Source organism: Anarrhichthys ocellatus, unplaced genomic scaffold (genome assembly GCF_004355925.1).
Source record: "Anarrhichthys ocellatus isolate YVR2014 unplaced genomic scaffold, GSC_Weel_1.0 scaffold13, whole genome shotgun sequence".
NCBI classification, from domain to species: domain Eukaryota; kingdom Metazoa; phylum Chordata; class Actinopteri; order Perciformes; family Anarhichadidae; genus Anarrhichthys; species Anarrhichthys ocellatus.
Genome location: NW_022280043.1, coordinates 957,538 through 973,412, shown reverse-complemented (window position 1 = coordinate 973,412; position 15,875 = coordinate 957,538). Strand labels below are relative to the sequence as shown.

Here is a 15,875-nt window from a genome sequence, read left to right as displayed (position 1 = left end):
GTGCCTCTTAAAGCCTAACACAGCCATTGATCCCCGTATATTCAGACCTCTGCTCTCTCTCTGAGATGTCTTGGACTCTGGCCTTGGATGCCATAGGAACAAGGTTTATCTGAATGGGTCATACAGAGAAAGGCTCCGTACATTCTACACAGGAGGAAAATTAATAGAAAATGATGCGTTAGCCTTCTGCTTTCATATTGTTTCCCCTGTTTTATTTTCACATCTCCTATGTTAACAACTCTGCGTCTTTGTTTGTGACCTCACTTAATCTATCAATGCGGCACAAGTCATACCCCATCCTCTGTTTATGGCCCTCCTCTACCTTTGTGATCTGTTGTGGCTTGCCACAGATAGTGTCACCGACAGCCTGTGACCAGGTTGTAGTCCAGCCGTGCTCCTTATGAATTATGATGTGCTGGATCAGTCCTAATCTTGTTATGGATGTTCTTTTGCCCTTGGGAGGGGCCTCAATGGATGGGTGGAACTTTATCAGATTTCACGACGCTTTGGAGGATCATTTATGAAAGGTGCTTGTGGTGTGGGGGGCATGCACGGTGGCGCTAAACACTAAAGCTTGATCTGATTTAGTTTACATTTATTTTCCAGCATTTACCTTTCAATGAGAATGTAAACATACAAAGATATTTACATGAAAAACAGAAGAGGAAGCAAAACAATGAAAATATATGATTACAAATATGACAAATAAAACAACAATACAAGCTTGCTACACAAAGACAGTGACCTAATAAATCCAGGAGAACAATCACACAGATTGTTTTGGTTTTAGCCTGATGTGCCCATGTATCTAGTTTGAAACGTTAGGGTCTGTGATTGAAAAGGCCGCTCTTGGTAATCAGGCAATTTGTTAGAACAACCAGAAGACCTCTATCTTAGGCTGCCCTGCGACTCTTGTGGGATCGACATATCTATAATGTAGCTGGGAGTCTGACCATGTAGAGTGTTAAAAGTTATCAGTCACATCTTAAAATCAATTCTAAAACTTACATCAGGAGGCAAGAGTGGTGGGGTGGCTGTCTTCTTGTCCTCTATCTACATTTTGAATAAGTTAGAGGTGGGCGGTTTTCATTGGGCTGAAGCCTTCATTAGTTGCACTGTTGAGATATGAGAGCATGGATGACTTCATGCAAATCTGTGAGAAAATGGCAAATGTTGTTCTAACAAAATAAACAATATTAAGAAGTCACCTTGGACTTTTTTATTTCATTTTGTTAACTACACAATAAATTACATAATCAAAATAGTTGCAGCCCTATATAGAACATTTGATAGAAAAAACAAAAAATCTCAAGACAAATTTCCTAATTCTACATTATGTAGGTATTAAAACCAAGAAATTCAATTTTGGCTTTGGCCCTCAGCTTGAGCAAGCAGGAATATACGACTTGAGTGACTTGATGTTCAAAACAAAGGAATTAGAGGAAAAGTATTATCAGGTTGTTTTATATTTGATAATAAATGGCACAAGAACATTAGTCTATGAAAAGATGTATTGCTGTTACACTGATGTACCGGTTACACAAGAGGGTTATTGAACTAATTGCCACAGAACTCTCCTACACGACAAACATACTGAAAGTTACAGTCAAAGTGCACAATCATGGAATTAATAATAATACTTTCAGTTGAGGAGTGCTTTTCGTAGAAAGTCGTAGAACGTCATTACTTAGTGCACGCAAGTCAGCAACAGTCACCTTGACCTCTTCTTTTCTTCATGGTAACCCGTTTTTAATCATCCCAGCTTTTTTGAAGATAGTTATTCAGAGTGTCCCTATGTCAAGGTTGGGATAAATTGACTGACCTTGAGGTTAATATTCACTAGTCCTTCAACGAAGAAGGTCCAGTCTCTTAAATGTGAAGATTTGCTGCTTTTACCTGTTTTGTATCATGAAAATATCAAAAAATTAAATACCGAAGCGTTTTTGTTGGTCGTCAAAAACAAAGAATATCAAGATGTAACCTTGGACATTTATTAATATGTTCTGTCATTTTTAAGAAACTGCATCAGTTCATCAAAAGAGTTCGAAAAAAAATGTCTTTTCCTAAAATATGTATGTATTGAAACCAAGAATACAAAGATTATTTATTTATTAATTAAATAAAACATGCTTCGTAGCAATATTTGTTGAATTTGTTTAAAAACCATGTTGTTTGCTCCAGAGGACACGTTGCCAAATTACATGAACCAAAATGATGCATAATGTCAATATTGAATGGGCTGCCATTGATTATCTCACAACATATCAGGATTACTGCACAGAATGTGTCCAGGACCTCAATTCATTTTGCCACAATGTTGAATTCATGGACATTTTCATTTTCATACATCATATGCACTCAGACACAGCACCCTATTAATTATATGACTTCACTTCTCTTCGATTTGAATCTCAAAAGAGGTTAGAGGGCAGCAGAATGACTGCTTCACGTGTCCCCACGTGACATTATAGTAAATGCAGAGTCAACAGAAAGGTGTTAATGATGTCTATATATATGAAAAAAGTGGCACGTGTCCAGCATATAACCAGCAGTGAGGACAGCACGGCTGAAGCACTTCAGCCCTTTGCTATTATCTTATGAGTCCCTCGGGAGCCTTGAGGGTGCAGGAGAGGATACAGATTCTGAAAGATCTAATGAAGCAATGCGAAATGAGAGTACAGAGATCCTCAGCCGGGACGAGACACAAATCAGGGGTGGTTGACAGTGGGCTGCAGGGCAACAGGGCTTTGCAGTAAAAGGCCGCTACTCTAGCCTCCAGCTAATGACCGTCCCTACTTCTCTGCGCTTCTCAGTTAAACTTCCTTTATAGTGCGGGGTTAAGGGTTGTTGATCTCCTTTTCATTATGTAAAACATCAGCCTGTGGATTTAGGTGCTTTGTCTTACTTGCACTTAAAGAGGTAATTACCGGTAGTGCTTTCTCAGTAGTGCTGGTAAAGAAGCAGACGACTCGATCACTTGTCTTGTTTTGCACACAATGGAGAGGAAGACGAGAGCGAGTTTTTTTTCTTGTGCCTGGAAAGCATATACAGGTTCCCTACTCATAACTCGTGCTGCTGTACTTGTGTTTGCATGGTGAGTTGTTGGGAAGGTGTGAAAACATTACGGAGTATAGTGTGTGTCGAGGATGCTTCCCAGTTGAGAGGCGCACACTGTGTGGGATGTTTAGAATTATCTGTCTGGCAATTCAGCATTCACATCTGAGTGGAGAATAAATGTCTTCAGGACACCTGGCGCCAAGGCTGTGTCTGTCTGCTCTCTCGGGCTCATTCCTGACAGAACAGAAAGACCTTGGCGTACAGAGACAACAGGCTTGATTATGTGAGTACACAGGAAGGTCTCCCAACATTGTTGTGCTAATCACGTTAGCGGGCACAGACTCAAGGCGGGACAGATGCTAGGCAAAGGGCAATGGGGTTATGTTATCCTGATTAGAGGAGGCTTTGGGGGGGAGGTTGTGAATTTCGTTTCCTACCTCAACGTCACCTTGCAGAGGGAAAAACTTTCTCTCACTGAGTCTGTCTGCTTTTGCTACCATCTCTCACTTGTTCTCTGTGTCTCCCTCCAGTATTCACGAGTGCCTTCGCCAGCACAGATTGTGTCCTTCTATTCAACAGGGCACAATTCTTTTGCGGTTATCAACCGCATACACATTACACAATGAGTTGGGGAAGAATACCTTCATTTTTCCTTCTGGTGGATTCACCCTGCTTAGAGTGGTTAACTGCAGATTTGTTTCTTTGTGACAAGTTTGCCTTGGTTCATATGAGTCAGCTTAACACAAATCCCTCAATGGCTCATATACAAACCGCCAACATTTATCTGTAAATCTAGTAACAATTGAAAACCTGTGCTATGGACATATTCACACTATAAAGACTGGTGTAAGTAATCTATACTCATTCTGAATACATTTGTACATTATGTATATTTCCTGCTTTTTTTCTCACTGTATTGATCGTAATTAATTTGATCTCATAGTGATTCATTTTCATTTTCTGTTACTCAAGTTTAACTTGAGGTTAAATTATTAACTGATTAATTAATCAATGTATATTTATTACCTCCAGTCCCTTTCAGATCTGTAAACCTGACTACATAATGCATAGAGCACACTTATAGTACATCATGTCTCTCTTTATTGGCTCTCATTTTTTAAAGAAAACAACACAGTAAATAAATAGTAAAATACCTCAAATATTTTTTTTGTAAACCTTGAATAATAATACACTGACCAAAAAGTTATTACTGCCTGTGGAAAGACGGGCATTGCAGACGCAGTGCTGGTGTCTGATCGGCTGCTTTCAATTTCCAATTTAGGATGATTCAACACCGCAGGCATTTAAGCTGTTTGGTAACTTTTTGTGTGTATGCTTACTTGCCACAACTTGTTGATGACGTCTGTTTCTGACTCATAGAAGTGACAAACTGTTGCGATTACCCATTAAGTTGGAATACTAAAATTAACTGATGCATTTCTTGTGTTCCTTCCAGGATCCTATATGTTGGTGAACTCTTCCCAGCATGTCGTGGGTCATCGTGCTCAGCTGCTGCTGCAGACGCTGAGTGAAAATGACACGCACTGCGTCCAGTTCAGTTACTTCCTGTACAGTCGTGATGGCCACAGCCCGGGGGCCCTGCGGGCATACGTTCGAGTCAACGGGGGTCCACTCGGCAGTGCGGTTTGGAACATATCGGGGTCTCATGCCAAGCAGTGGCACCAGGTTGAGCTGGCAGTCAGCACCTTCTGGCCTAATGAATACCAGGTACAAACTCCGTCACTCCCAGGTTGAGATTCTGTACTCTTACATGTGATGAATTGACTAATGGGTCCTTGATCTCATGATGTGTTAATGAAACAAGATGCTCCTCTGACACTGAGGAGTTTAACAGTCAAGAGATTTTTCATTTCTGTGATTAAGATCTGCAGACCCATGTACCGACATCTTGCTCAGATGAAAAATGGTACACAGTAAAGCTCTGTTGATCACCACTCATTTTAGCCTCGAGGTGAATCTGGTGTTAATTACTTGCATTTGCAATTTAATTAGCATAGATTCACAAGGGAATCTAGGTAACGTCAGTGCTCGAGGGCCCTAGCTAGTTCTCTTGTGGGCATGCCTGGTGGAGATTTCCCCCACTGAGGCCTGTGTACTGTGTATTCAGCCGACTCCAACAATTTGCACGACATGTCACTGCCTACTTGTAGTAAACAGACATTGACTGGCATCTACTGTTGGTGCCTGATGTGCTGTGGTCTGTAGATGGCATAGTCAGGTGAGCACGAGGGATATCCATCTATTAATCCAATTTATTTTTCCTGCAAACGCTGCGGAGCTGTCAAAAAGCAATTAAGTGGACTACTGTGCATTTTATCAAGAACTGTCAATCCCCCCCCCCCCCAAACTTAATTAAATTCTATTCGGCTCTGCAAGATTTGACCTTCGCTATGTAAAAGAAAAGAGAGTCCTTTGTATAAACAGAGTGCTAGATGTAGGCTGGCACTGTTCTACCAACGTCACATGATCTTAAAATGAGATCAGAGATGCAATATAGTACATACAGAAACACACACAAACACGTCAGAAGAATATTTAAACACCGTGGCACTTCGACCAAAGTACAATGGAAATAACTTTGTCTCAACCACTGGTACGCTGTCAAAGCCTCATGGGATTTGTTGTGAAAGGAAAAAGTCAGACATTTTGGGGAATATGCTGATTTGCTTTATTGCTGCGAGTTAGATGAAAAGATTGATATCACTCATATCTGCACGCTATAGTGCCAGACATTTTTTAGCACAGCTTAGCATTAAGACTAGCCTAACAGCACCTCTAAAGCTCATTCATTTTATCAAATGTATTTAATCCTTACAGAAACTGTTGTCTAAGAACAACAAGTTGTGGTTTTACAGAGTTATTAGCTGGACTATTTCTTGTCTGGAAGCAGTGACTTGCTGGACGTTGGTGGTCACCGTGAGGTTGACAGGCAGATGTTTTTGTACAAATTTAAACAAACTAGATACAACGTGTTGATTTGATTCACATACCAACATTAGGTGCTGGATTTCCTTTTGTTACCTTTGGACAGAGACAGGTTCGTTGTTTTCCCGTTTCCAGTCACTATGCTACGCTCAGCTAATCGCCTCCCGGCTCTCACTTCATATCTAGCGTACAGACATGAGGATGCCATCGATCTGGATGTTTACATCTGTGTTTCTTTCATCTGTGATTCTAGCTACCTGCTCTGGTCTGTATAGCACTTTGATCCACGTGGGTTGTTTTTTAAACGTGCTTTATAAATACACTTGATTGATTCTCTTTTACTGTAAGTCTTGACAAGAAAGTGAATAAGTGTATTACCAGGAATGTTTATATTTCATTGAAATGCAGACAACATAATCCTAAGGGACCCTTGGCCTTTTAGAAATACCTTTGAAAAAATGAAATAAAAAAACTCATCTTTCTAGCTACAAATCTGTATACGAGAGGATTGTGAGCTGTACTAATCAATGCTACTGCCAAGTCACACCTTCTCCTGAGCTTTGCCCCTCATAAACAAGCCAGCAAGGACCCCTGCCAGTAAAACTGTTCATTAGCTCAATGGTGCAACAAAAATAACGAGGTTCTCACTGTCTGTTCTTTTATTTTCATGGCATTTTCATTGTGAATCATTACTTTTACAGCACCCCAATTAAATGTATTAAATAGCTGTCTCTCTTATGATGAATGTTTAACAATGAGTGAGCCGGAAATGGTCGAGTGTTTTTGCTGATGGATGCAGTTAGTGTGCTGAGCTGAGATCTCTCTGTTATAAAACAGCCTGAACCACTATTCTGTTATAGTATCACTACATCAGGACAGATATACTTCACGAATACAATATGTTTTAACCTGCCTTCTCATTTTCTGTCTACTACTACTGAATGTACCTGTGTACTTATACCAGTTCTGTTCTCCTCAACCTCCCCTTCATCTTTACCCAGTGGAATTGTGCACTTTCTTGTTCTGTAAGCATCCCAGTAAACAATGACGGCCAGTAGGTGAGTCAGAATTGTTCCGCGGCCCCCAATGAGAGGCTGCAGTTAGGAGGAGGTTTATAAAGGGCGTATGAGGAGGAAGACAGGACAAACAGTACACCTAAATTAGTATTGACAGTACAGCCTTTTAATAGAATGTCTTGAACAACCTCACTTTTATCTCATGTGTGGGAAATCACAGTGTTCAAATGTATTGGAACAGAATTGGGGGATTCGGTCAGCAGGTTTTGGCACAGGTAGAGAAAATGTATCTTCATGTAAGCAATCAAAGCATTTTCCGCTTTGCTTTCTCTCTCATTTCACATTTGACTTTAACTCTACTGAGCTTGCTTCTCAGCACAAAGAGACCAAAACAAACTGCCCCCTCAAAGTCACACATACCACAGCTTACATTGCTAATCCCTCTGCAGTCAAAGAGCTCATCACTGTGCAATAACACAAGGTCTTGCCTTACCACACGTCACTGCTCTCTTTTGAACAGACAAAACAGAAGAAGGTATATGTGGAGGTGTAAGGCTGGGTATTTTCTTTCACAGCATCTTAATGCTATCCTCTGTTGTTAACCGTCAACAGTGCAATAAAAACAGAAGAACAAGAAGGAGGGCTATGGGACATTGTTACACTGGTTTTCTTCAACACAGGTCTCTTGAAATTCACCCGAGACTGTTAGCTCTAAAGCACGTTAGCTGCAGCTTGTGTGACTTTAAATAGTAAAGGGTATGGGTTATATTAGCTTCATAGCATGTCTAATACAATCACTTTGGATTTTAAGTGATAGGTAGGCAGATTTACCATGTCATTAAACTAGTAAAGCACTCGTTTGAAGCAGAGGTGGAGAAGAGGCACTTCTTATCTTTGTCTCTTGGGTAAAAATAAATCCCAGGAGAACACACATCATTCCAGAGAGGGCTTTCAAATCCGCAGGTTTTTCCGTCTTATTAGATTTCAGGTCATATTAGAGCTCCCAGTTCCTTGGCTTCAGCACAGGGATACAAAATGTCAGTTTAGCCTTTTGTACTGCACATACTGTATATAGATGTAAGATGACTATCAAGGTTGCTCATTTCATGGTTTACATTGTAATGACATACCTTGTTCACAGCACATGTAAGATACTGTTTGCTGTTTTGAAAAAGTCACCGTGGAATGTAATTAAAAACAGTCAAAGCAGTTCTCTTGTAGTCACCAAAACACATAATTAATATGCCAGTATTAAGCATTGAAGAAGGATTACACCTGCATCAGTTTCTCCTATCACAGTTGTGAAATTGGGATTTGGAGTGCAATGTATTTTGGGGGTGAAAATCGAACAGAACAAGATCACCTTGAGATATCTCGATTGAAGATGTTGGTGTTGGTCTGGCATACATTGCAATAGCTGGAGAACCTTGTTATCAAATATTAAAGATGTTATCTAGGCCTCCAAGACTGCCAGCTCCAGCAGGAGACATGTCCCCCTCCCCTCTTTACTGTCTCTCACTTTCTTCTCTCACTTCGTCACCTTCCAAATGTCAGAATCTTCTTCAGACCTGCTTTTCTTCTGCCTTGCTTTACTTTTTGCACTTGTTGATATTGCGTATAATATATTATCCATCCCCTCTTTCACTACACCCTCCCTGTTGAAGGTGTTTTTAGAATAGGTGTGATCTTAATACCATACTCGCATGTCATGTCAAATGCACATTGATACATTCAAAATCCACTGTCTGGTACCCCCACAATGATGGCAAGCCTTCAGGAAGTCACTGCGCTCTGCCATGAAATAGCCCAGCACATAACTCCTAGTGTGGTGATGTATTTTTTATAAGTGAGTTTTAGAGGTGCTGTTTGTTTGTTGTTTTTGTGTTACCTTTGGACAGAGTCTGGCTAGCTGTTTCCGCCTGCTTCTATGCTAAGCTAAGCTAGGCTAGGCTAGGCTAACCAGTTCTGAACTTAACAAATGACACATGAGAGTGGTATCGATCTTCTCATCCAGATCTCAGGAAGAATGTGAATATTTTCGAACATTTTGAATATCTTCAAGACAAATAAACATTTGTAGGTGCATATATTTGATTATCACGTTGTGTGCCTGTTTAGCTTGACCTCTTAAACCACAGTAGCCCACTTCATAATGTTTCCCATGATTCCATCTTGTTTCCTTATTAGACTAATTCCTTTAAGGAAAAGGAACAAGTTGGATAGTGGTCATCAAAGACTTGTGAATGAGAATCCTCCCGTCTCAGCTTTGTCTCATAATATCTCCTATTTTCGTTACTTCAGCCTGATGATTGGGGCCAGATGAGCCTTTGGTGATGGAAAAGACTTCTGTGAAATACTGTGGAGAGCAAATTGAGACTCTACGATTTAAACCATATTGTCGGACACGGGCTGTTATCCTTTGGCATTTTCCACCTGAACAGATTTACTTCAGCATGCGACCTTTTGTCTGTGAATATTTAAGAAGTTATTTATATATGATTGTGTCTAATGGTGAGTAAAAGCCCTGTGTCTAATGGTGTCTCTTGACCGGAGTGGGAACGGTAGAAGCTTGTTTATAGGGCCGGATAAATCATCTCTTCATTTGTATACATAACAATTGCTTCTAAAAGCCAATAATGCAGGGTAATGTAATATGTTCTCCTAATGTGCATTTTATATCAGTCATAAATCACTGCGTGTCCCGCTTTTATATTTTTCTTCAGAAGACAGTTCCTGCATTTTTATATCTTTTGGAAGTAAAGTAGCCATTCATTAGAATAAAGTACAGGCGTATATAGAAAGTTTCTTCGGGAAAGTGGCTTTCAATAAAAATCTGGGAAGGTTGTTTATTGAAACAAATGCTCTGAATGTCTCCCTCTTAATAACCTCCTATCCTAATGGCTAAGAAGAGTGAGGATTAACCAGCAATCAATTTGTTATTGAGTGTTTTAGATCAGCAGAGAGTAATAGCACCTTCAATTCGACTTTCAAGACAATTTTCTCTCTTCTGTGTATACCATTAAGCCTAATCAGTGTTTCTGGCTAATTTGGATGTTAGTCTGATGGCATGGCGGTGTGTGCTTACGCAGCTAATTCAGGTCAACATATTGTATGTTTAGGCAGCTGCAGAATAGAAGGGAAGGAGGGAGGGAAGGCGGCAAGGGAAAAAGATGGACAGCGAAAGAAATAAAGCACGACAATGAAAAATTGAAGGATAGGAAGAGTGAAATGAGCGAAGAGGATCCCGCACAGGCTTTTAAAGAAAATAGACCATTTGAAACAGGGGGAGAGTGGAAATGATGAAAAGAGGAAATGTTAATTTTCCCGTTTTAAGAGCGGTGGCCTTTTCTGGCTCAGGATTCATTGGTGTCTGGGAACAAACAGGAAAATTGACTGTGGCAGAAGAAGATTAGCCTGAGTGTTCCTCCCTGAGCCGTTGGAGAGCAGCCAGTTATAGGCAGAGCAGGGTCACTCTCCAACAGTGAGACCCAGCAGCCAGGACCTTTCCTCCTGCTTCCTTCTCACCCCTCCCTCTGTCAACCGTCTAGCCTCCCCTCTCTTCTCTCTACATGCCTGGCTTTCGGCGTCTCTTTCTGTCAGGAGTCTTTTCTCTGACCCCAATCTCCCCAATTCTCATCATGATGTGTCGATGCAGGTGCTTTTAGGGGTCATGCATGGCCTGGGATGTTGTCACACCAATTTCTGCTGTAATCACACATGTTCTAGGGAGGTGAAGCTGGAATTTGGGCCAGAGGTCACGGAGATGTTGTTGTGATTCTTCAATGAGGTTTCCAAACACAAGCGGTGTGGTGGTGAAGATAAGCTGGGTGTCTTTTGGGTATCTTTCTACTTTTTGAGTCTTCAGCAACATGTAAAAATGGTTTGATGTCAAAAGTTGGCATTAGATGTTTGATACTGTCATACGTGTCATGCAGTTGCTGTATAACACAGATTAACATTGGTTGGAAGGTACTATAACTTATATACAATACAATACTATATCAAAACAAAATTAAAAACAATTCTTAGCTCACTTTTTAGCTTTCTCCTGAACTTTCAATCACATCTCAAGGTTTTGAAACATTTTTTGAAAATCTCCCAAAAAGTATTTTACGGCCCACTTACAGTTTTTTTCCAGAGCTCTCAACCATATCATATTCCCTTGAAAGATAATAGGAAAACTGCATTATCAGCGATAGATTATGGGATGCAGTTAAAAATTTAGAACAAGCTATTTGGAGTACCTTAAGATTTTTTGGTCAAACTACTCTCTCCAACGTCAAGTATTAACTTACATGTTCTTTCGGTTTTGGCACTGAAACGCCAGTATGACATTTCAGGTACCCAGCCTCAGTGTATTCATTCTGCAACACAAAAAGTCACTCGTGAAGCTACTACAACTTGATTCAGTTACATAACTTTGACAAGTGTGAGCTCCACTCTTATATAACCCATTTCAGCTCCGCCTGTGTGTAAACACAGACACCAGACACACACATTTAAAGTAGCTCCAAGGATATAACATAGTGTGTGTGTGTGTGTGTGTGTGTGTGTGTGTGTGTGTGTGTGTGTGTGTGTGTGTGTGTGTGTGTGTGTGTGTGTGGCGGCCCCAGTAAAAATCAAGACCCAGTAATAGGAACCATGTTGTAATCATTTGGTCAGAGGATTATGAGAAACAATAACTCAAAGCCGGCCTTCGATCAAACGTGTGCATGGAAGACTGTCCTTGGTGCTGTGAAAACAAACATCACCCCTGTGTCTCATAACTCTCTCACTATTACTGAGGATGGTGATTTGATATTGATTAGGCTTCATGAGAGCCTGCTGCTCATCCAGCTTATTGTTCCAGAGGACGGTATGGAGCTTTGTCCTCCCTTGAGTCTCGTGGCCCTGTGCAAGCTGTATTATCTGCTGTTATGGCTTCACAGCAGCCTGTGCCCTGAATGTGGAATAGAGCTCGTGAGTCAGGCGCAACATTGTGTGTCTCCTGATAAAGCTATTACTTCTCTTGGCCCTGCGGACTGAGGCAAAACTTATCCATCTCCCTATTTTTATGCTTCTGTCTTTCTCTTGTTTCTCACATTATCTCGCTTTTTGTTTTGGGTCAGCAGATGTGCAGCCATGTGGCGATGGGCTTGTTTATAAATAATGCGTCTGTCACCGAAAGCGGGACGCGAGCAATGGAATTCACACAGCCCCTCAATGTTCTTCAGAAAAGTGCTTGTACACTTCAGCTTTGAGAGCATTAAGTTAATGGCAAGTGTGTGCTTTAGCTGTTGTGGTTATGAATTAAACTTGTGAATTACACTGTTCATCACGTATTCACGTTCACTTCACTTTTGCAGGTACTGATTGAGGCAACGGTTTCCAGAGAGCGGCGAGGCTACATTGCCATAGATGACATCATGGTGCTCAACTACCCCTGCTGTAAGTGCCACTTCTGACAATGAATTGCAATTACAGGAGGTGCTGGAGGGATAAAAAAAGTTTAGTGGTTTTGAGGGAAATATGTATTTCAATAGGATGCAGAGAAGAGTGATTGCTGATCGACCTTTTTATATTAGAATTGCAGGTTGTCCTGAGGTGCCCAGTGACAACAGAAGTGCTATTAAAACACTGTGACACCCAAATGCCAACACTCCCCTCCTGAAAACACACCTGCCGTTCCTGCCTCCAGCCTTGTTTGACAGCCAAATGTGTTTGTTGATCTCTGAAATCTTTAATTCTCTCTCTCTCTCTCTCTCTCTCTGAAAGCTTTCATGTGCCCTGGCCTGACTGGAAGTGTGGCGTAGCTTTGTCGTCATAAGTCACTGTGCACAGAGGGGTTTTCCCCCCATCAAGCACTGCATTTCAAAGCTTTATGAGAATGTTCAGGGTGTTTTTTTTTGTAACCAATGGCTCCCAGCAGCGGAGCTCTTTTTGTGTCAGTGAGGGTGGCGGTTCTATGTGTTGTTATCCCCTGAGGACCTTGTGTAAAACATATTCACTAAGTCCCTTAATACCTGGACAAAGTCTTTTAGTGTCACAATCCGTGGCGTGTACTGCTGAACACGAGGGCTCAAAGCGCATTAAACACCATTGGTCCACACTGCTTTCAACTGACATACGTATATTACTGACACAAGCTTGATGGATATTTTTTCTGTCATAGGGATTTAGCATTATCTATTTACATATCCCCTGCTGTTATCACAATAGTGTTTGGAGACTTATCAGGGATGTCATGTCACATAGGATACCACCAACGATTAAAAACAAAAAAAATGAACACCGGCTGTGAGATTGGTCGAACCCCTGCTGTATGCGTACAGTCACCCTGTTTCTCCTCCGAGACAGCAGATGGCATCTCCTGAATGCTCCCACTGTGGCCATTAAATAATTAAGACTCTCATCAAGACCTGAACATGCCTTAGGATGTGGCACATGGCCAGCCCGCATTCGTTGGCAGCTAACAGTGCGAGGGAGGAAGACGGAGTGAAAACTCGAAGGGAAGTGTCGCCATAGTAAACAAAATATACAATTAAATAAAAAAGAAATAAGCTCAACAAGTTCCTTTTTGTAAATTCTGGTTAAAGTATGGTTGGCTTTTCTTTTTGAGTCTTAGTCTTTGACTCTGAAATCAGTGTTACACTCCACTGAAATATTTATCAGGCTAAAGATTCCTGTGGATAAAATCTGACACATTTTGCTGTACAACACAGCAGTTATTGCCAACTGTGGGGACTTTTTCTTTCTTTCCATTCACACTCATTTCGCTGTTTGGCTCTCAGGCATAAATTATGAACACAACTTGAGGAGGGAGAGTCACTCAAAGGAAACATGGCCACCTGTAGGGTGCAGATGCGAGCGCTCTCCCCTAACCACTTACTGTACACAAACAAGATCAACACTTTGTCCCCCACGCCTCTTCCTAGATAGCAACATAATGTTATGCAAAACCAAGCAGGAGATGTGTGAGACCCAAACATTAGCTTCACTGTTGCTCTGCCACCTCTCCCTGTCAGTCATCCAGAGTGACATGTCGACTTGTCCTACCCCATTTCTCAGGGATTGTAGGCAGTGCTGCCAGCGTTTACCCAGTGATTTGCCTCTGCAGGGGTCCGGTTCTCACTGCACTATTGTTAATTCCGGAGTTGGGTGAGAGGGCTACTCCCACACACTGACTCATTGGCAGCTTCGCTCAGCATGCTGGGACATTATTAGTCGAGATGTGGAGTACTGATGCTTGCTCTGTGGCTTTCCTTCTGCAGATTCACTCCCACAATCTGCTCATATCGCCTCTATTCTCATCTTGTTCACAGTGTGTGACCCTCTCAACATATTTAGACACTTTTTGTCTTATTCAAACAGTATGTTTGCACTTTTTTATTTTATTATTTAAATGCATTTCGATGTTATCATGGGCATATGAGGTACATGTTCACAATATGTTCTGATGTGTCTGGAAAATTTGGAAGTGGAAAGCAATGCAACATCTCCTATCCTCCACTGTCAACACAAAGATGACACATACCCCAAAAAAGCGAAAAGATAAACTCAAACTTTATTTTTTTACTTTTCTGTTTATTTTTTCCTGCAACTTTATTTGTAAATTCATTTTTGCAAACTGCTATGAGCAAACAAAAAATAAGTACATAGTAAGTTAAAGGATGAAGGAATTTTAACATTAAGTCATACGCATTAATATGCATCAGTACTTTCAAGGAACAAATAAAGCACAATGAATTGAATGCAAAATTAGAATAGGAAGTCGTTTAGGTTTAGTGCTGCTTCAAACCTTCAAATGAAAGAAACTGTTGCTGCTTTGCGTTTTTATGGGCAAACATTGGATGAAGCCTGAAATTCCTGTTTCTGTATTTGAAAAGAAGAAAAAAAAGCTTTCATAAAATGTTATGTTGTGTAACTGACTGTCATTGTGAACTGAATGGTAATGGAGTATTTTGATCTCACTGTGTTTCTCTCTCTGTCTGTCTCTTTAGATAAGGCACCGCACTTCTCCAGGCTCGGAGATGAGGAGGTTAATGCTGGGCAAAATGCTACTTTTCAGTGTGTTGCTGCTGGAAGAGCATCAGAGGCTGAGAAGTTCCTGCTGGAGGTCAGTGGTTTAATGATGGAGTTTATAGAAGTTTATTGTGAGCGTTGTGTTCTGTACCTCCAAAACCATCAACGGTACAAAAGGAAAATAGCAGGTTTAGGTTTGGTTTTCACACCTGATAGACTGGATCTTCTATATTTTAGAGGTACTTCAGTTCATGGACAGTGTGAGGCATTGGCCCCTGGGCACGGACATGTGAAAGGCCCCTCACCTCTCCTAAAAAGCAGCAAAACACCCAGGCTGAAAGAGACACAAAACAACTCCTTCATTGTTGTAGTTTTGAGTGTCTTTGTGGTTGTTTTGCATGTTTTTGTAATACTTATGCATCTTTTTGTGAACATTTTGTGTTTCTCTGTGGTCATTTTGCCTCTCTTTATGGTTGGTTTTGCGCTTATTTTGTGTTTCTTTGTGGTCGTTTGGTGTTTCTATGTGCTTGTTTTACAACTGTGTGTAGTTCTTTTGCGTCTCTTTGTGGTCGTCTTGTTAATTTTTGTGGTTGTTCTGTATCTGTTTGTAGTTTCTTCTCTCTTTGTGGTCGTTATGTGTCTCTTTGTAGTCTTTTGTTTAATTACTCAAAACTTGTTGAAGACAACGTGTATCTGAACTCTCTACTGCATTTTAAGTGGAGTGTGTTACCCTAAATAACCATTGCAACAAGGTTTTCTCTGTTTTTGAATCATTATGTGTCCCAGACGTGCTTGTGCTTAAATAAAGATTGTCGACAGAGTTTTAATGCCGTGAAGGCCGTGAAGGCCTTGAAG

The 15,875-nt window shown here is 40.9% G+C and overlaps 1 protein-coding gene across 7 annotated transcripts in view; it reads left to right on the top strand.

Moving 5' to 3' along the window:
- The window catches only part of ptprub (protein tyrosine phosphatase receptor type Ub), a 143,972-nt gene that overhangs the window by 68,411 nt on the left and 59,686 nt on the right, over positions 1-15,875 (top strand). For all 7 annotated transcript variants that reach the window (XM_031852457.1, XM_031852462.1, XM_031852459.1 and 4 more), the window contains exons 3-5: positions 4,514-4,785; positions 12,365-12,446; positions 14,999-15,114. In XM_031852457.1, coding sequence (XP_031708317.1) covers positions 4,514-4,785; positions 12,365-12,446; positions 14,999-15,114 — 470 coding nt within the window. The remainder of the gene's footprint in view (positions 1-4,513; positions 4,786-12,364; positions 12,447-14,998; positions 15,115-15,875) is intronic.